The following is a 22,045-nucleotide window of genomic DNA, read 5'->3' on the forward strand; positions in this document are numbered from 1 at the left end:
TTGATATGCATCAGTTTAAATCAGCAATTGATATAGAGGCGAGGCAAATCCTAATCTTATATTTTGTATAACCCGAACAATGAAACAAAAGAAAAGGATAGAGAGGAAGAAGTATGAAGATATCTTCACATGTGTGTAATCATGCCGTGGATATGACAGAGTCTTTCTCACATGGATTGTTTAATGGTTACCCGTCTGTTGAATATTTGAAGATTTCATATATTGACTGATCAAATCAACAATTTAACGAACAAACTTTTTTCACATGATGATTATTGATTTATATATACGATAATACGAACACAAGTAGATAGAGTTTGGTGATATAACACTTGAAATAAGGAGAATCTAACGCTCTACATCTACTTATTATCTTTGTAAACTTTATACCCTAGTTTGTTAATTAGTGGCAATGAGTTGTTATGGACTAAAACATAACCCCTTTTAAAGCTTTTGTAGATCTCGTTTCCTTTTGACTATTAACACCAATATAAAACCTTTTAAAAAGAGCAAAAAGAGAGTATTCAATTTGAAGAGCACAAAAAAGTGTGTAGTAGACGAAGTGCTGAAAATTGTACAAAAAGAAAGAAAGTAAAATTGTTTTTCGCATTTGTTCTTAAAACCACTCTTTTCGGTTGCTTCTCTACTATTAAATCCATTCTTAACTTGATAAGACGTGTTTATTCACTGATTTTTAAGAGAAATTGCCTTAAATGGCACTAAATGAAGTTTTTGGGACATAATTAGCATCTAAATGTTTTTGTGACACACACATATCATTTCTCCTTTATTTTTAATTATAACCAATAATATAATTAAGAGAAAATAAAGAGAAAATAGATCTCATCGTGAGATAACGCACGACCATCGACAGCCATTTCCGATGAAGCTTCCGAGCTCCGACGACATTTCTGACGAAGCTTCGAGCTCTGATCTGCATTTCCGACGAGGCTTCATAGATTTGATCTTCAATCAGTTATTAAATCGATCTCTTTCTCCAGAAATTTCCAATTTCTTCATCTTCTTCTTCACCAATTTTGTTGACAAAATTAGACGAGTACTGTTGTTTAATGGCGTTCTTCTTCACCATTGTTGTTTACTGTTGTTTAATGGCGTTCAATTTGTGAATTGATTCGTGAATTTGTTGATTCAATTGATTTTCAACACCTATGACATATTTGCCTCTTTGAATCGATTTTGAACAGCTACTCTTGTTATCTCAGGAATGTACCATCCACAAACATGAAAAAACGAGCCTAATCTCTGAAATAATTGTAAGTCTTGTCCAAGTATTTGAAAGTTTTGCAGATTTTTAGTGTTCTTATACTATATGGATCTTCTAGTTTCTTCATTGTATTTGGTTGTTGCTTTCTTTAGGTATGGTGTAGATATGGTGGAGATATACTCTGTTTGTGGGAAGTGGAAACAAAATGAAAAGCTTCAGTGGGATTTCTTAGTAGACACAGAGAAAGGTGGATCCCTTTGTGAGGTAGATGAGAATATTTCATACAAGGGATTAGTTGAGAGTGTTATTGAAAATTTCGGACTTGAGTGTTTAGTCAAAGATATTTCTCTTAGCTATGAACTTCCCCCAAAGCTGATGTTAGAAGATTCTCTACCAATACATGTTCGGAATGATCGTCAAGTTTGCACTTTCATCAAGAAGAAACAAGGAGATCCTGAAATAATTCGTTTGTGTGTAACGGTAAGTAAAAACGTATATGACTCTTTCTTATATTAACTATGGTCAGACTTACACTACATACTAAATTCTTTTCATTTGATTTTCTGGCAGGAACTTCATCGATCAACTGGAAGTGACATCTCATTTTTTGTGCCACCAAGTGATACATGTTCATTGGCTGAAAAAGGACAGGGCAATGATTCATTATTTTTGCCTCATGCTCGAGATTCTGCTGTGATTCCTATAGGAAGTTCACATTCAACGGCTGCACAAGAAAATCAGAAGGTAAAAACTCAATTTCATAGGTTTTAGGAAAGATACATTTAGTTTTGGATGCCCTTCCTAAATACTGCAATATACAGATATGATCGGAACTAGTCGTCTTTGTTTTTTAATTTGAACTGTTTGTTCATATGCCTATCTCTTTTTGTGTTTGTAGGAACCTCATCCTTTAGTTGGAACTTCTTCTATCTCTGCTGCACATGGAATCCAGAAGGTAAATACTCAATTTCATAGGTTTTAGGAAAGATACATTTAGTTTTAAGATGACCTTCCTAAATACTGCAATATACATCATAGTGCACTTATCTTTTCGGTTAACTGTCCTGAGAGAATTCCACAGTTAAGCGTGTTTGGGCTGGAGTAGTTTCAGGATGGGTGATCTTCCGGGAAGTGATTGTCAGGACTTTGTGAGTGAGGACAAAACACAGGGAAAGATCATGTGGTGATTTGTAGGGTCGGTAAACAAGTCTTTAAAGCCTCTCAGACGTAACGGACCGACCGTCGAACAGGGGTGGGCCGATGGGCCCGAGAGAGGACGTGAGGCCCACTGGTAGGGACGGTCGGGGTGCTACAAGTGGTATCAGAGCCGAACCTTGTCGAGTGTGGAGTCAAGAGAGCCCAAGCACGCTTAACTGTGGAGTTCTCTCAAGACAGTTGACCGAAAAGATAAGTGCACTTTGGTGACATACGTGGCCAAATCAATTTTTTTAAACCTCTCCGCATGCACCACCATATTCCTGAAACCGGGGTGTTACAGTAATTGCTTTAAAAGTCACTATTGAGTGAACTTATACTCAATTCATTACTGTATAACCTGAAAACACAAATCAATCATTCTAAAATAAGCAAAATTAAATAATATGTGTTTATAGTTCATAGAAAAATAAATCACAAAATATGTAGCACGGGAAACAAAAATCAAAGTCGCATAATAGTTAATTCGTTTGAAATTAAATCCTGATAATGTGATCGATGTTCAATATTTATATTTTAATGTGCAGGACAAACCGTCATAAATACCTTCTAAAATTTTATATTTTCAATTGGAAAATTTCCAATTAAAAATTTTCGATGCATATTTAAATTTTTATCTACCAAGATTTATAAATATAGAAAAGTAAGCGTTCTATATGTCATTAAAGGTAATTATATATGTATTTTATATTTCTAAAATTTACATTTCTTTAATGTCCATATAGCTTGTGTTTTTTTTTTCTTTTTTACAAAAATCTTAATATAAAAACTATTATAATTTTAAGAATGTTAACTTACGAGGTGGCTAATTGCGGTCGGTTAAAAACTTAGGTGCAAGCTTTCAAAAACTTGTGGGTCGATTGAGAGAGTAAGACAAGAACCCATCATGAGTTCTTACCAATATTTATAAATTAAATTTTGCAAATTCAAAAATTTAGAAAATTCATTAGGAGTTCTTAATTTCTATCTTCTCTAGTGGTAGAACCTCATTAGGGTCCTCTTAAAAATTTAAATTTTGAAAATTTGTGTTTTAAGTGTTTTGGTAAAAACATTTATGTGTTTTGGTTATTAAGAATTTGAATGTTTTTATTGCCAAAAAAAAAAATGAATGTTTTTATTGCCAAAAAAAAAAATTGAATGTTTTGAAGGGATTTGGCTCTTAAAAATTTGAAGTGTTTTGGTTGTTAAAAATTTGAAGTGTTTTTAAGTGTTTGGTTCTTTAGAAATTTGGTTACAACACATATCTAGCAAAGTATATGAACATTTGAGTGTATGAACAAAAACATTTGGTTACAACACATAAAATAAATTTTTGACACGAGCATGGCCTTATACATTGATGAGATCATGGCCAAGCATAAAGGGTATGATAGTAGAAAACAAAATGGAGAAAAAGTTTGAAAATTTGGAAAATGAAATAAAACATCTCATATATAGTCTTGAGGAATTTACAACACCTGACATAAATGGGTGATATTTTGAGCTAAAAAAAAGACCAGAGAGAGAGGAAGAAGAAGATATGTTAAATGAATTTCGAAAAAAAACGACATAGATTAATGGATTAAAGTCTAGGGGGTGTCGGTTTTGCTCTACTTTTAGGTGTTTCAATCAATACAATAAAAACAACATAAGTCTCTCTAGTGCTGACACCTCAACATTTTGGAGTATTCTGGGACTGACAACTCATTAAAATCGCCAACCAATCAAAACATTTCGATTAATACAACTCATACTTCTCAACCAATAATAACTCTTTCCAATTTCACATAACTTAATAATTATTAAATTAAACTCAAGTCGAAGCCCAAGCCCAATTGGTTTAAACTTTTAAAAGAACAACCTAATAATTAATTAAAATAAAAACATCTCAATGCCTAAATTTCTATTAAGAAAATCAATTTAACGTAAGGTGCTTATTAATCATTTTGTAGGTAGTCACACCATTATATGTTTTTTCAAACACGTAAGCTAACATAATTTTTTTTTTTTTCTAAATGCAAAACATGGTTTCTTTTAAAAAGAAGAAAATTGATAGCTTCACGAATGGAGGTAGGTACCAAAAAAAAATTACAAAGAAAAAAAAACTCGTAAAAATATTTAAATTTGAAAATAAATAAAAAACAATATTTCAAAAGTACATATACTTTTCTTCTTAAAGTGCATAAATTTCTATGTTTTGTTTCATCGGTAATTTTAACTTGAAGTCTCAGTTGATGAATCACATAAAAAACTCCATGATCCAAGTGTAAAAGAAAATATGAGTGGTCGATTGAGGAAAAAAAAAGAGAATCATGAAGAATGGGGAAAGAAAGTTTGTGAAGGCTGAAATTCGGAAGAAATTGAGGATATGATATAGAAGAGATCTAATAGGCAAATGGATTGGAGAAAGTTTGCTTACTTAAACTCAAATTTAGATTTTTAATCATTATTCAATGTTTTCAGCTTTACTAAAAAAAAAAAAATCTAAAAAATAGCTCACGGGTTTGATTGAAGCTCTTGGAGCTTCTTAGAAATTCAAAAAAAATTGGCACGATAAATAATCAAACACATGTAGGATTCAAATATTGCTTGTGTACCATAAATGATTTTAACAAAAATCATCTAAAGTTCTTGAAGTATAATAGTCGCTGAAAAAATATTTATATATATCACAATATAAAAAAGGGAAATTGTTAATAATGCCCTCTTTCATATGCTCTTTTTTACTAATACCTCTTTCAGTTGGTAATTTTTAAAAATGCCCCTTTAAAATGTCTAAACTGACCAAAATACCCTTCCTTTTTTTAACCCTAGAATCAGATTTTTTTGTTGTTGTCTCCCTCTCTCTTTCTCTCCCACGAGCGGCGATCTCTCTCTCTCTCTCTCTAATCCTAGATTTAGATCTGTTTCTATCGATCAACACAATCGAACGGCGATCTACTCCTAGATCTGTTTCTATATTCTTGGATTTGTTCTCTCCCTTGTATTGTATTCGATTTCCAACTTCGAATGATTTTCAAGCGTTTCAATCCAGATCTGTGGGGTTCGATTTTGCAAGCGAGATCTATATCACTCTCCATCTGTGTTCGTCTCTGTCAATTCCAGGTAACCGATCTCTGTCTTTTAGAAGCTTTTTTCAAGCGAAATCTGTATATCATCTCTGATTTATTTCACTTCTGGATTTTACAACGTATTTTAAAGGTTGTAATATGCTTTTAAAAAGGTTTTACAAGGTATTTTAAAGAGTTTACAAGGTATTGTAAAGGTTTTACAAGGTATTTTAAAGAATTTAAAAGGTTTTACAATGTATTTTAAAGGTTTTAAAAGGTTTTACAATGTATTTTAAAGGTTATTTCAAAGGTTTAAAAAAGTTTTACAAGGTATTTTAAAGGTTTTAAAAGGGTTTACAAACTATTTTAAAGGAACAAAAACAACAATCGCTTTTGAAATCGAAATTGAAACCGTGAAATCAAACTTACGCTGAAGAATAAGAGATTAAAGAGGATTTTTGTGTGATTACAGAAAATTGAGATCCAGATCTGAGAGATTTCATCATATTGACAGAAGAAAAATGTCGAAATACAGAAACATGACAAATCTAGCGACGAAATCGAGTTTTGGATAAATCAAGGGCGAAGATTCTCTCTCAATCGCTGGATCTCCTCTTGTGAGAAGATGATTGATCTCGGCGGCGGCAGCGTAGTCGACGGCGGTGTGGGTGATGGGAGTTAGGGTTTCTTATTTAGGTTAAATTCATTAAGGGTAAAATAGTCCAAATGAGATAACCTTTTAGAGAAGGGGCAATTTTGAAAATGGACATGAGAAAAGTGGTATTTTTGCTAATCCCCGTATAAAAAATCTAACATTTGTAAGAAATTAAACATATAATAAAACGTAAAATAAAACAAACAAATACAAAAATTGATTATAAGGTAAATTGCTTCCGTAAAAGTAAGATATAAAAGTAATTTATTAATGTATTTATATATAAACTTATAAAATAAAAACAACTAATATACAAGCAAAGGTAAAATACAAAATCCGTGGAACCTTTTAAAATTTCTACCAGAAATACTTATATTAAAACAAACTTTATTTACAAAAACTACTTGAGGCTTCAATTATTTGTTAAATTCACTTTTGTTTTCTAGAAACCACTTGTTATCAAACAATTTCTTCAAAAATAATTTTTTAATTAGCCCCGCAGCGTAGTGCGGGTTTCGATCTAGTTAAGTCTTAAACATGTCATTAGTGAGGTGGCAGCTACGTTATCTACAGTAAACGGAGCGTTAACGACGTCTCGTGATATATCTGTTTTGGCACGGAATAGAAAGATGAGATAGTGAATTTGAATTTTGAGTTAGTTTGGGTATGTATTTGCACACATGTACAGTTGAGGTATGAATCGAACATATGTAGTGAGATTAGGTATGAAAAAAAACGTTTTTCCCATATATGGATGATATTTTGAGCTAAAAAAAGACCAGAGATAGAGAGGATGAAAATTATTTAGTTACAAGAATGAGAGATTGAAGGAAGGACGTGGTCTGTGTTAGATTCTTTTGATATCCTTCATTTGAATTCATGAATGGCCTCAAAAAGGCTCTTCATCTTCTTCTTCCTCCTTTGATTCAGCTGCTCCCTAATATGTCTTTGTATGTGTTCTTGACCTTTTGAAACAAGCCTCCCTGAAACAGATACCAAACAATTTTCTCGAGAATTTTGAGTCTTATATTCTCAATACTACATGAAACCAAACACATGCTTAAAACATTATATCTAATCAGGTTATAGAGAATTGGTTAACCTGTCTGGTTTGAAGACCAGGTTCTTGTAAGTGAACCACTGCCATAGAAAAAACAACATAAATAAACCACATGTTAAGGTCCATCACACAAATGAAAACAAGCTACTAAACAAGTCTTAAAGATTGGAAGCAAGTCTTAAGATTCAGAGAAGCAGCAATCCATCTATGATATCATATCTCTATATGAATACACTAAATTGCAGAGGTTCGTTCCTAAATCCATAAGTGATGCGATGAATCATCTATATCCTCAACACGGATTCACTAAAGCTTGGTTCAACCGGAATCAAAGACAAGACGGTAGAAGAAGAAACTCACTCCTGTGTAACCGATGCCTACAAGTTCAAGAACACCAGGAACCAATGGAAGCCTATCGATTGAAAACATATGTTCCTCTCCTTACTCCTCCATCAAGCAAAACCGAAATCCTACCTCTAACCAACATGAACAACCTGCAGTTTCAGAAGAAGACCAGTTTGTTCATCAAGAAGAATACGCTTGTTTCACTTCCAAAGGAACCTAAACAAAACAAGTTTCATAATGTGAATTTCAATTCTCAATGTGTTACACAAAATCAGCCAATCTAAAAAATATATGAACAAAAAAAGCTATGATCATAGTTTCGAAGCAGCACGAACGCTTTTAATTGCACTTCGGTGCTTCCACAAAGCCAAATTACACAACGATTTCTTCTTCTTCTAGCTAATCCAGACTAAATGATTCACATTATTTAAGGTTGAGATTATACCTCGGCACGGGAGTGAAGCATACGACGGACAACAGATCGAACACTCTCTCGTACGCCGAAGAAAGCGCTGTGATGCCAGTGAGGATGACCTGGCTCGTGGCGGAAAGGTTGCTGAGCCACCTCGGTGTGGGAAACGAGTCCACTTAGAACCAAGAGAAGCGCGACGTATAGGAGAGAAGAAAACGAAGTTGATCGTGAATCCGATCACCTCCATGACTGAAAAATTCAACCGGAGATTTCGCTCACCTCTGAGACGGTTCTTGTTATTATACCCCTCCCTCCCCCTTATTAATGATTTAATTTTAATGAGATTATTGCTAAGAACCCCTCTTAATAGCTAAATTTTAAAAAGCTAAATTCTATCTCCATGCTATTGGGGAGGTTTTAAAGCTTTTAAGAGTCTCGAGATGGGCATTTAGTCATTATAGAGCTAAACTTTTATCTCAAAGTAATTTGATTTTTTTTTACTAATCTCGCGATACAAACAAACCAACACATTAAGTTAATATATTATATAAGATTATTATAGCGCAACTGTTTCCAACTTCTGATCATGTCATGACTAGTCCTCAGAATGAATGCTAGCTCTGATCTTCCGCTTCTTGTTACTCTTCTTCTTCTGCTTCTGCTTCACCGGCGTCTTAATGGCAGGGCTTAGAGAACTTGGGCTAAAAGAAGAAGGGGTAGCTTCAACACATCCGCCTATGATATTGAGAGGGCTCCCTCCGGTGGATAGGATTGACCAAAGCCAAACTGAACTTGCAAGAAAACGTAGATTGCCTTTTCCCTCAGGCTGTGCTAAGAGAATATTGTTCCCATTCTCTCTGAACGTGAGAAGAGTTGTGAAGTAGTGAGGGTTATCTGAGAGGTCCTTTGAGATTACCATCAAATTAGTTGAATAATAACGATGGTCCATTCTCCATATTAAAATGTCCTGAAAAATTGCTCGACATTTCGAACGACTATTTCCTGAAACAGTAAATGGGCGGGGAGAGATCAGATAAGATGGGAGAAAAAAAAAAGAGAGAATTTTAGGACTTAACCAGGTTGCTCAAGCTTGATTTGGGCGGATTCGAAGTCGACTGAGGTCTGCTTGGTAAGTGAATAAGCAACGATTGAAACCCGACCAACATAACCCGCAGTCTTGAGAGCCGATTTGATATTAGCACAGACCGAAGCAGGAGTCTGATCATCAGGGATTGGGCAATCATCCAGGTCCCAGAAGACGCCAGTCTCAGCCGCTACAAGATTTTACAGTAACGAAAACAAAAAAAGCTGTTCAGATATCCGATTGATTACTCTATGACAGGTTATATAAATTAGACACGACTTGAAACTTCAGATATGATTATATCAACAAAAATTAATCAAATGATTATCAGATCGACTAGATTTCATAACAAAAAAACGACTGAAAATCGTTAAAGAAAAAAGGATTGAATCCAATAAATTACAGTACTTGATTAGACCCGCTAGATTTAATACTACAGATCTATCAGATGTAGTATAATCAGGAATTTACAAACAAATTTCAAGGGAGAGAGGCAGAGACAGAACTTACTGTTGGACAATCCGCTGGTCGAGGAAGACATGGTTTCGACTGATGAATTAGGTTTCGACTGCGCCGGAACTGAGAGGTTTTTTATAGGGATCTTAGCATACCGACAAATTCCTATAAAACCCATTAATAAACCTAAGTCGTCTAAAATAGGCCCATTAATAAATAGGCCCATTAAACATCATTTAGCCAATACAAACTGATATATGTAATGCAATTTTTCACGAGTGATGAAGTGTTGGTACGAGCTCAAGAGGAACGTTCTTGGCGATGTTGAAAGCTCCAACTTCTCCCATGTCAATGTCTGCAATGGTCATTCCATCGGGCAGACCACATGGACCGGAGTGGTACATTATCTAAACCAAACCAAATTTATGGAGGGGACAATAAATTAAGGCGCACGATACATTTTTGATAAAGTCTTTGGTCGGCTTATTAAGGACGCGTGTCATCCGATCGCTTAGCCTGTTGAATGTTATCATGCATTTGTGGTCCATAAATGTTCCTTTCTAAATTAATTTAAATAGTTGTATTGGCTAAATGATGTTTAATGGGCCTATTTATTAATGGGCCTATTTTAGACGACTTAGGTTTATTAATGGGTTTTATAGGAATTTGTCGGTATGCTAAGATCCCTATAAAAAACCTCTCAGTTCCGGCGCAGTCGAAACCTAATTCATCAGTCGAAACCATGTCTTCCTCGACCAGCGGATTGTCCAACAGTAAGTTCTGTCTCTGCCTCTCTCCCTTGAAATTTGTTTGTAAATTCCTGATTATACTACATCTGATAGATCTGTAGTATTAAATCTAGCGGGTCTAATCAAGTACTGTAATTTATTGGATTCAATCCTTTTTTCTTTAACGATTTTCAGTCGTTTTTTTGTTATGAAATCTAGTCGATCTGATAATCATTTGATTAATTTTTGTTGATATAATCATATCTGAAGTTTCAAGTCGTGTCTAATTTATATAACCTGTCATAGAGTAATCAATCGGATATCTGAACAGCTTTTTTTGTTTTCGTTACTGTAAAATCTTGTAGCGGCTGAGACTGGCGTCTTCTGGGACCTGGATGATTGCCCAATCCCTGATGATCAGACTCCTGCTTCGGTCTGTGCTAATATCAAATCGGCTCTCAAGACTGCGGGTTATGTTGGTCGGGTTTCAATCGTTGCTTATTCACTTACCAAGCAGACCTCAGTCGACTTCGAATCCGCCCAAATCAAGCTTGAGCAACCTGGTTAAGTCCTAAAATTCTCTCTTTTTCTTTTCTCCCATCTTATCTGATCTCTCCCCGCCCATTTACTGTTTCAGGAGATTATAATGAAAAATTACACACTATCTCTGGTGACGTTTTTATGTGGGCAATGACTCATTTATATGTACCAACAAATCTTCTGATAATCTCAGAAGACTTTGACTACGCCGATGTTCTTATGATCATAAAAAAGCAACACAATAATATTATCTTAGCATTTCCTCATGACACACCATCAGAAATGCTACGTAGTACTGCAAGTTCATTGTGGCTCTGGGCTGACCTATCAGCTGGTGGGAGCCCTCGCAATTGCAAAAGCGGGAGCGTACAAGTGTCTCTACCTCCTACCAAAAAGAAGAAGCAGATGAAGCTGGGGTTAAAACCCTGTCAGAAAAAGCGGAAGAGCAGTTCTAATACTAAGCTTGAGAACTAGTCATGACACTATCACAAGGAGTGTTCTTATGTTTCTTCTTAGGCTTTATCTTAGTAGTACCTTCTTCCTCCCAAGTAAAACTTATGAACTTGTTGCTGTATCTTGTTATATTTGAATTGCCATTTATTAAATGCATCTAGGACTTTTATTGTTCTCTTTCAATTGTGAGAACCTATTGAAATTGGATAGCATAAATTGCAAAGTCAAAGACCAAACAGCACAAATAAAAAGCAATGTTTTTTCATTCACAGGTTCAGAGGTCTATACTATAAACTACTTAGTAATTTCTTCGAGATTTCATCCATTGGATCATACTGATTATTGACTTTAACGTTCACGTTCTCTTATACAAAAGATTCTCTCCCTCCAGATTCTTTGATCTGCCGTCTTCTTGATAAAGACCACTTCAATGAAAAATTTGAAAGAACAGAAACATAATATTGAAGATAATAAAATGACTACTTCATTGGAAAAAAAAAACATGGATTAATAAAAGTTATATTGAAGATAAAAACATGAATATACTTGATTCATAAGCTAGGCATGATAATGAAAAACCAAACTGATATATGTAATGCAATTTTTCACGAGTGATGAAGTGTTGGTACGAGCTCAAGAGGAACGTTCTTGGCGATGTTGAAAGCTCCAACTTCTCCCATGTCAATGTCTGCAATGGTCATTCCATCGGGCAGACCACATGGACCGGAGTGGTACATTATCTAAACCAAACCAAATTTATGGAGGGGACAATAAATTAAGGCGCACGATACATTTTTGATAAAGTCTTTGGTCGGCTTATTAAGGACGCGTGTCATCCGATCGCTTAGCCTGTTGAATGTTATCATGCATTTGTGGTCCATAAATGTTACTCATACAACGGTAACCAACGATCATTATTTCTTATCAAAATCAATATCAGGGCCGGCCCAAGATAAATTGCTGCCTAGAGCGAAATTTGTTTTTGGCCCATTATTAAACATTGAAAAAAAAAGGTTATAAAACATACACTAAGAAGACTTGAACCAGCACCGAAGAGAAAGAATGAAGGTGTTAACCACTCTCACACAATATCTTTTTATAAAATGATGCCCTTCAATCTTTTTATACATATCTTCTGCCTAAAGCCTTTGTTTCACGGGCTTTAGCCTTGGGCCGGGCCTTAAATCATTATGAGATACAAAATGCTTTTAGTTTTACATGATTACAAATCATCCGTCAAAATTCATGCTAAACTTGTTAAATACGAATTATTCTGGAGGAATACAAATTAATTTAGCGATAATGTAAAGTTAGGCTCATAGATTTTTGTAACATTAAAATCGACCCACATAACCACCATACCGAATCAATACCAACAACAATTATAACCCTATCAAATTAGCTTCACAGCAATCCAAAATAGTCCCACTCAATGATTCAGCTCCTTACGACTGTGCATGACAAATGCCATTCAATTATCACATGTAATATTTACTTGGATCAAGACGTGTGGCTATCTATCCACAACTTCTCTTATATCCCACTAACAAATCTATATGAATGTTTTCACTTTCAATTTCTTAAAATTTACTCCACAAACTAATTTAAAATTAGTAAATAATTTGTCTGGTTCTGTCTAGTACATATTACTTCACTTTTCGATCCATCTTTCTACCTAAAAGCAAACTTCATTTTGTTGCAGAAAACATAACAAAATAATGAAACTCCAAAGCTTCCTTGCCTCTGTATTGATGATCTTCTTCCCTACCATTACCTTACTTCTATCAATATCTCATCCGGTTTCAGCTAACCGATCCAATAACGCCGGTTTCCTCCAATGTCTCTCTTTTCGGTTTAACGACTCTAACATCGTCCAAAAGTCATACACACACCAAACGACACTTATTTATCCTCTGTCTTAGCTTCATCAATACAAAACCCGAGATTCTATATTCCTGAACTGGTTTTAATCATAACTCCGTTTCAACCTTCCGATGTTCAATCAGCGGTTAAATGGGCAAGCCGTTTCGGTATTCCCATCAGAACCCGAAGCGGAGGACATGATTACGAAGGCCTCTCTTACGTTACCGACAAACCATTCGTAATCCTCGATTTAAGCCTATAAAAACTAGGTCGTCTCTCAGGCACAATAATCGAGGACAGCCGCATGATAAAGTCTCGTCTATCTTTATTATATGCTTTTTCCTAGCTAGGTGTTGATTGAGTTTTTATCCGTTTATGTTTTGTTTTTTTTACGTACGTTTATGTTGAAAAAATATTAGAATCAGAAGTTTGGGTGTTTAACCATCTCTTCCCTTAAATTTAGATTTTGGAAGTGTATAATAGGATCGAATCATCTTTATGTTTTTGCTTGGTTTTTGTTGAACAAAGAAAAATGAATTTCTTCTCAACTTAAAGTCTTCAGCATCTCTTCAGTACTGAAATCTAGAGTTCAAGCTAGCGACATATATAGCTTGATCCTTAGGGTTCTAAGGTTTTTTTGTATGTCACGCAATGCAACGGCTGCAATAGTTGGTATCAGAGACATCAACAATTTTTCTATAATGCCGCATAATTAGATGATCATATATCATATAGAAATGATAATTTGACTTGTATATTATGAGACGAATTACAGTAAGTTACACACACAGACACAGGTTGAGAGAATCAGATCGTAATATTTTTTTCATTTATATGATTTACCAAGTCAAATTGGAAATAAATCATACTGGCAAATAAATTACAATCTTTCCTTTTTGGGTAACTCAAATTCAACTTTCTATTGTTGGTGTTGAGTACAACGACCATATAGTATTGGATCTCATGTGTAATATAAAGTCATCGTTGTGTTTCAATCAACATCAATAGAAAAATTGTTACAAATAAGGAAAATTATTTGCGAAAAAACACAACCTATTACCTATATATACAAAAACAACAAAAATGAAGAGTTTTAATTTTTGTACCGGTTCTTCTTGTGCTCGTCATCTTCTCTACTGGTAAATAATTTTATCGTTTATATACGTTAAAAGGACATTTTTTCATGAATTACAGTATTAGTATATATAAGTAAGTTATTTCATCTCGTAAGTATGCAAGAAGTTATTTCATCAAAAAAAAAAAAAAAGTTTAATCGATAAATTTTATTAAACTAAATTAATTAAACTAAAAAAAGTTTGATGCATGATAGAAATTTGGTTTTTAAAAAATAATATACTAAATATTAGGAAAAATGTGTGGATTAGTATTTTAAAAATATATATATTTCTTACACCCCTCTATTTAGACAGGACTTATCTAGTTTATATATGAAATACCTCAAAAATTGTGTTTTCTGACCCAAATCTTTTTCCTTTGAGCAACTCCGCTTTATATATTTTAATTGTTGTCCATATTGAGTGGGCTAAATTTCTAAAAGTTAATAAAAAGCTTCAAAAATAATAATTTTTGTTTTCTTGTTATTAATCCAATCAAGAAAAATTATTTTTAGCAAAAGAAATCTTTTTTGACCACAACTTCTGACTTCTTTTAAATATCATTATGGAAATTTACCCTAAATTATATACTCCCTTAATCATCCTAATCATGATATTTCGTAAACTGCTAGAGAACAATAAAGAAACAATTAGATAATCTAAATTATATATTCATGTTAATGTTTAAAATTATTTTTTTAATAATGCTTTGACAAAGCTTTTCAAACATTAACTATGGAAGAATAATTCAATTTTGCTAACCAATATATTATTTATATTTATATTAATTTTAGATAATTTGAGTACTTATTTATTAGTATTAGAAAATTTATCTATTTTATTTAGATAATATCTTAGTTATTCTATCAATATTTATAATTATTTGGTGATATTTTCAATTAAACTCTTAATTATTTTGACACATTCTGTAAAAAATAACAAAACAAATCAGCAGTTCAATTTGGAAATATAAACTTTTAGCCAAATTCAGTTGAAAATCACTAAAAATTCAGCGAGATTCAACAATTCAGCCGGATTCCTCGGTTACCGTTTAGACCATACTCTTCTTGTTACTAGACATTAGCCTTTACCAAATCCCATTTAGTACTAAGCTTAAGAGGACATGAGTGATTCTTTAATTTTGATATGCATCATTAATAAAAAAAAATCAGTGGTTGATATAGAAATCTTAATCAAATCATAATCTTATATTTATAACCCCGACAATGAAAAAAAGAAGATAGAGAGGGGAGTATTATGAAGATATCTTCACATGTATAGTAATCAATGCCATAGGAGTCGTTCTCACATGGATGTTTTATGGTACCAATCTTTGAATATTTTGAAGATTTCAATAACTCAAATCAACAATCTAACAAACAAACTTTTGACATGTCCGAATTGATAATAACACATGTATAGATAGAGTTTAGTGATAAATCACTTGAAATGAGGAGAAGCTAATGCTCTACTTCTAATTATTACTATATGTGTAGACTTTATACAATGGTTTGTTAGTGGAAAATAAATGAGTTGTTATGGACTAGAAAACCTAATCCTTATTTAAGTTTATATACCTCTCATATCTAAGATACAGTAGAGGTTGTTCAAACAAAATAATCTAATATACAGTAGTAATAAAAACGTGTGTAGACGAAGTAATCAAAAGGGTTTTTCGACAAAAAGAAAGAAGTGAGAATTGAGTATATCCATAAATACGTCTAACCAATTCAGGTAGGGGAAAGATAAGAACAAATTCCAAATTCCAAATTCCAAACCCAATTTCTCACTTTCTTTCTTTTTATCTATGATATATTAAGAACCTTAAAACGAGATTGCTTTGGGAAGTAGGGGAAAGATAAGAACAAATTCCAAACCCAATTGCTTACTTTTTTTCTTTTTATATATGATATATTAAGAACCTTAAAAGACTTCTACATTAAGGTAAATGCAAAACCATCTTTAATCAGATTTCAAAATATTACTACACTGTCTATTTTTGTGTGTCATCTCAGTTTGGTGATTTGTTTCTACAGATGTTTTATAGCAGGTTATCACCTCAAACACAATATCTTTGGGATCTAGACCTATTTATTCAGCTGAAAGATGAGAACAAGATTGTGGATCCTCATAAAGAAAATTCGTTGTGTTCACGTCTGAAAGCTAGCTGAAATGCTTCACCCTTTACGTGTCATAATTACAAACTGCGGGTTAGACACTGAATTTCTGGTTGCTAATCCAGTTGAACTATCTGGTAAAGACAGGCCAAGAATGTTCTATGACGTTAGCCTTTCACTAAAAGTACTTGGAATCTGCATTTTTTCGGTAAGAAACAAATCTATTAACATAAATCTTGGAATCAGTGACTATTGACTGTGAACTTTGTTGTCTGTTTTTAACAGGCTAAAATAAGAAGGTACATGGCTAGTGACCATGAATGGGAAGTCTATAAATTTCTTCCGGATGAAAACCGTTTGTTTCAACTTGGTAGTGCTTCTGCTAGGAATGAAATTGTTAGTAAAGTGAGAAACATATTGATGGCTTGGTAAATAAAAGACATGTACAGAGAGGTAATTATGTAATACTATGTAATCATATATATATGATAATATGGTATGTCATTGGTTATGTCATGTAAATGTTTTTACCCATTTGGCTGTTAGTAAATCCTTAACAATATCAGCTTTAGTATATATTTGGCATTTTCCTTTAAAAATATCACACCAATTATTACCACTCACATATTCACAATAATGTAAGGAATAAGGATGCTCATTGCTTACCGTTAATGGCAAATCATCACAGCGCAACATGTTTCTCAATTTGGGGTCGAGACATACATGGTATTTGTTGAACTTGACATTGTAGTAACAAATGTGAATGGCGACCATAGACAAGAGGTTATTTTGCCACACTTTGCAGCATTTGATGCTCGAACTCCGATTTTTGATGTTTCTTCTAGAAAAGGTTTTTGGAAACAAATTTGATGCTCATACTCTGATTCTTTGTATCCGCCACAAAAGCCCTAACGAAACAAGATGAAGGGTAGAGAGGATGGTGGTGAATGGAAGAGTTTACTAATATCTCCAATCAGCTTTGGGCTATCTTTTTGTTCACTACGACGATATATTGTTTTGCAAACTTTTAATATTGCCGAGTTTAAATTAAGAATAACTAATTAGTATACGACTATATCAGATTCAAAACAAAGTTTTATTGAGTTTTTATGTCCAACAATTTTTTAAGCTAAGCATGATATGTGCATAGTCTTCAAGCTATTGAACATTCTAACTTCCATCATACATTGAGTGATCAATACATGCTCCATATCCATAAGTTAATTTCTATATGCGATCAATAAAAAATTTGTTTTCTTAATCATATTCAATATAAATTTTTAAAATACAAATTTTGATACATATATGTATAATGTTTTTTCAGAAACTAGTAATAATATTTAAAAATAAAAATAAAAATAAAGGGTTTGTTTTGAATGAAAACTTTCTCTTTAATATACAGTAGATATGTATATCTATACTAGTATAATCGCAGCACTTTTTGTGATGGGTGGGTAAAAAAGCTTTCGGGTATATCGGATATCCGACCCATTTTAAAAATTCTTTCACAAAAAATTTGTTGGATCGGGTTATATTTAACCCAACTCATACACCGGATATTCCATATTTAATAATTTAGATTTTTAGAAGATTTGATTAAGATTTATAATTATGATTCTCCTATCATCTTTGTTTGATTTGTTTTTAACTTTTTTGAATCATCATATAATACATAAAGTAAAAAAAAATCAATTTTTTTTCTGCATATACTGTGATTCGAAATTTAAAAAACGGACATATATTATCCAATTGACGAAAATGTGTGTTCAACGTTCTACATCGATTAAAATATTTAGACAATGATTCAGAATCATATCATAAATAAGAACATTAATAAAATAAATGAGTTTTTTTGGTGGGATGGGTTTGGCGGGACGGGTTTTTGAATCAACAATAATAAAATGATTAAAATATCATTAATCCGCCGCTTCAATACGGATTAAGAAATTACGGAACGGGTTATATTTCGGAAATGATTTATATGGCGGACGAATTTGAATCAATATTTATATACCGCTTTAATACGGGTTAAATCCTCAGTTTATTAATAATTATCTCGTGGACTCGTGGTATACCGTTACTTAATAACCATTGTAAACTATAATATAAATAAATATGTTATAAGGAGATACAATTTACAAAATATTTTTATACTAACTTTAAAATTAAATCATCCCGCGGTGTACCGCGGGTTAAAATCTAGTTTTGTTAGTATTTTATAACCATCAATCTCATGATAGGATGTTATTTTGGGTTTTCTACTTGCACAAAACGTATTGGTATTTTTTTAGTTTTTACTATTTGTCGATCCATGTACATATAGTATAGTGCATATATTCCCAAAAAAACTAAAATAATATTTTTAAATGTTATAGTTAAAATTTTAACCAGAAGCAGAAAAATGCTATAAAGTAATTCTAATGAAATATATGCTTACATTTTCTTGAGATGTTAAGAATTTGTTAGATGAGGAGTAAATTCTATAAAGTAAGGGGGTGTATTGGATTAAAGATTTGAGAAGAGTTTGGTAGGTTTTAAATTTAATGAGATTTTGGTAGATTTTTAGGATATCTTGGAGATTTATCTGGTTTTCATAAATCAAATACAAAATTCTATTGTGTTTTGGTAAGATGTCATTCTTAAACATCAGAGGACTTGTGATTAATTATTAAGATCTCATTCCTCTTATGTCTCCAAACTAATAAGTAACAACTAAACCCAAAAAGAAGTTATACCAAACAAAAAAAAGACATTGAGCATCTAGCTATTTATGTGTGAACATTGTGGACAGAACTTTGATCAAAAGACATATGCAAAGAAAAAGAAAAAAAACAAAGAACTTCACAAGCAAAAAAAACATATAAAAGAAAAACTATGATTGATTGGATAATAAGAGATTCTAAAAGATTTTGAATGATTTTACATAAATTCTATGTTCAATAACATAGGATTTAGAAAGATATTTTAAAATCATTAGTTCAATAACATGAGATTTTAAAGAAAACCCAAAATCTTTTAAAATTCTTGATTGAATACACTCCCCTAAGATTTCAAGATGTTCAAGATATCATAATGAGAAATTTTAATTAGAGAGAAAATATTTTTAAGAAAATTCTAATGAAAGATATGAAAACTTCTACAAATGAAAATTATGCTGACTATGATATAAACATCCACAATGTACAAAATCAGTAAAACAAGCTTGCAAGATTTAAAAAACAGTAAGGTACAAAAATAAACAAAGGTTCAATAATTATCTCAGAAACAAGAACAGTCAACAAGAAATAGAGGATAAGCAGTTATGATTTATCTATTTAAAAATCTAAAAACATTCATAAATTTCAAGTAACGAAATTTCACATGCGACAAAGAATGCTACGACACAAATAGAGAACTATCATTCCTCTAGAGAAAACACAGAAATAAAGTTTATTCTCCAAACATTTGTTTTCCTTTCCACAGCTTGATATTTTCTCTAGAAACTTGAATTTTCTTCGAAAAAATTGCATTTGATATGCTCGGAGAAAGAATTAATTGTTGAGATGTGAAATAAATTAAAAATAGTGGTTATATATAGTCATAAAATAAATATGTTAATCTTAGCTGATCCGCGTGACATACAAATGTTTCCAAAATGTTTGTAAACTTATTGCGGGAGAATTATTGGTTTTTCGTTTCGTTAGTATTTTCATTTCTCTCATCCACATTTTGCAATACGACACTGTTTAGTATAATTTGAAACCCTGTCGTAATAATGTATGCTCTGTTTTTGTTTTTGTGGGTCAGCGCTTCATCAACTAAACTTGGTTTTTTGGCCAGCTCTTATTGAGGTTTTGGGCTTTGAATATAAAATAAGAAAACAAAACAGATTAAAACTTATTCACACAGAGTAGTTATTCTCTACATCAATCTTGTTATTTAGCGGAATATAGAATGTGTGTTGCAAATGTTTATTCATCTTCTCTACTCTTGTTATTTTTTTGTAATGCAAGAAAACAAAAAATTTCGAAACTCGAATTCAGTTTTTTATCGTTGACAAATAAAGTCATATGAAGAAACCATTGCAGCCGTAACTTAAACCTAATTACGTCCAAGAATATGAATGCAAATGAAAGAAAATTGTTTGGGGGACAAATGTAATCATGTGGTTTTGGGAGGTGGAGATTGGCCAGGTCCGTGATATGATTTTTTTTATCTTCTTGTTTCATTCAAGAGATGAAACCTCTATTTATCTTATATGGTCCATCCTCATTCAATTCAGAAAACAACTACTCATCACACATTTATCATTAATCTCATTTTTTACCATTAGAAAGAGTTGAAATGAATGGGTTCAAATGGTTGACTCAAAATAAGAAGTTGAAAGAGTTGAATGACCATTCATTTCAATTTTTACAATTTGAAATGAATAAGTTGGGAAATTCTTTCAACCCATTTAATCAAAAAGTTGGAAAAAAATTTCAACCCATTCAATCAAAAAGTTGAAAAATTGAACTAAATATAAATGAAGATTGTTCATTTACTATTTCGCAGATAAATGAGTTGAATGATGTTCAATATTTTTTTGTTCAATTCAAAATTTTTCGATCGTTCATCTACATGCAACCATTTATAATACATATCTATAAAAATAGAGTATTGATTAATTCTTTGAAATAAACAATTACTAAATTGTTTCTAGGAATAATTGGCTACATAATCTGTTTTCAAATGAGATTTCAAAATTGTCCACAAACTCCAAAAATGTTATTTAAATAATTATTCAAATACAAATTTTTTTAATAATTAGTATGATATCATTTTCGATAAATAATGATATTAAATATGGGAAACATGTCAACTAAAGTGGTTTAGATTTTATTATAATAAATCAAATTCACCATTCTTTTAAAAGTTAATTTAATAGTTGATATGTTATTATATTTTAATTTTATTTTCTATAAATCATAAAATATAATTATCTATCTAACAAGTTCCATTTTTCATCAGATTAAATTATCTATTGATATTCGTTAAAATTACGTTTATATCAGTTCTACTAGTTATAGGTTCTTTCCATAGTTGTACCAGTTGTCGGCTTTTAAACATATAGTTATTTAAAGATAATAGTTGTGCCAAAGTTTAACATGTAAATGTTTTTACCCATTTAACTGTTAGTAAATTCTCAACAATATCTGTTTTAGTATGTATTTAATATTTTCCTTTGAAAATGTCACACCAATTATTCTAACTCACATGTTCACAATAACGTAAGGAAAGAGGATGATCATTGCTTAGCGTTAATCACAAATTATCAAAGCGCAACATGTTTCTCGATTTGAGGTCAAGACATGCATGACATCTATTGAATTTGATATTATAGTATAGAGAATGTGAATGGTGGGTTCTCTATTTGTTTACTACGATAATATTTTGCATTGCAAAGTTTTAATATTACCGAGTTTAAGCTAAGAATAATCAATTTTATACGACTATATCAGATTCAAAATAAAGTTGTACCGAGTTTCTATGTCCAAGAATTTTCTAAGCTAAGCGTGATATGTGCATAGTCCACAAGCTATTGAACATTCTAACTTCCATCATAAATTGAGTGATCAATAATGCTCCATAACCATATATATAAGTTAATTTCTATATGTGACCATGTCTATCATTAAAATTTTGTTTTCTTAATCATATTCAATATCATTTTTAAAATACAAATTTGGATACATATATGTAGAAATTTTGTTCAGAAACTAGTAATTA

General features: G+C 32.1%; 3 protein-coding genes and 1 long non-coding RNA gene across 4 annotated transcripts; 3 read left to right on the forward strand and 1 right to left on the reverse strand.

Moving 5' to 3' along the window:
* Positions 1–734: 734 nt before the first annotated feature.
* On the forward strand, positions 735–2,982 carry LOC110228491. The gene is made up of 5 exons (XM_021026133.1): positions 735–1,274; positions 1,378–1,705; positions 1,796–1,969; positions 2,124–2,180; positions 2,968–2,982. Exons 2-5 carry the CDS (start codon positions 1,391–1,393, stop codon positions 2,980–2,982), a joined length of 561 nt encoding a protein of 186 aa, XP_020881792.1. The 5' UTR covers positions 735–1,274; positions 1,378–1,390.
* Positions 2,983–5,285: 2,303 nt separating this feature from the next.
* On the forward strand, positions 5,286–6,262 carry LOC110228111. Its single transcript, XR_002331730.1, has 2 exons — positions 5,286–5,524; positions 5,942–6,262. It is a non-coding gene; the product is annotated as an uncharacterized LOC110228111 (long non-coding RNA).
* A 2,120-nt stretch (positions 6,263–8,382) lies between these two features.
* LOC110228704 lies at positions 8,383–9,674 on the reverse strand. The gene is made up of 3 exons (XM_021026778.1): positions 9,536–9,674; positions 9,018–9,215; positions 8,383–8,943 (listed from the first exon to the last, which is right to left on the reverse strand). The coding sequence occupies exons 1-3, from the start codon at positions 9,657–9,659 to the stop codon at positions 8,537–8,539; spliced, it is 729 nt and encodes a 242-aa protein (XP_020882437.1). The 5' UTR covers positions 9,660–9,674; the 3' UTR covers positions 8,383–8,536.
* A 454-nt stretch (positions 9,675–10,128) lies between these two features.
* LOC9313308 lies at positions 10,129–11,385 on the forward strand. Its single transcript, XM_021026784.1, has 3 exons — positions 10,129–10,254; positions 10,575–10,772; positions 10,847–11,385. The coding sequence occupies exons 1-3, from the start codon at positions 10,131–10,133 to the stop codon at positions 11,221–11,223; spliced, it is 699 nt and encodes a 232-aa protein (XP_020882443.1). The 5' UTR covers positions 10,129–10,130; the 3' UTR covers positions 11,224–11,385.
* The last annotated feature ends 10,660 nt before the right edge of the window (positions 11,386–22,045 follow it).

This window comes from Arabidopsis lyrata (genome assembly GCF_000004255.2).
Source record: "Arabidopsis lyrata subsp. lyrata unplaced genomic scaffold ARALYscaffold_5, whole genome shotgun sequence".
In the NCBI taxonomy this organism is placed as follows: Eukaryota; Viridiplantae; Streptophyta; class Magnoliopsida; order Brassicales; family Brassicaceae; genus Arabidopsis; species Arabidopsis lyrata.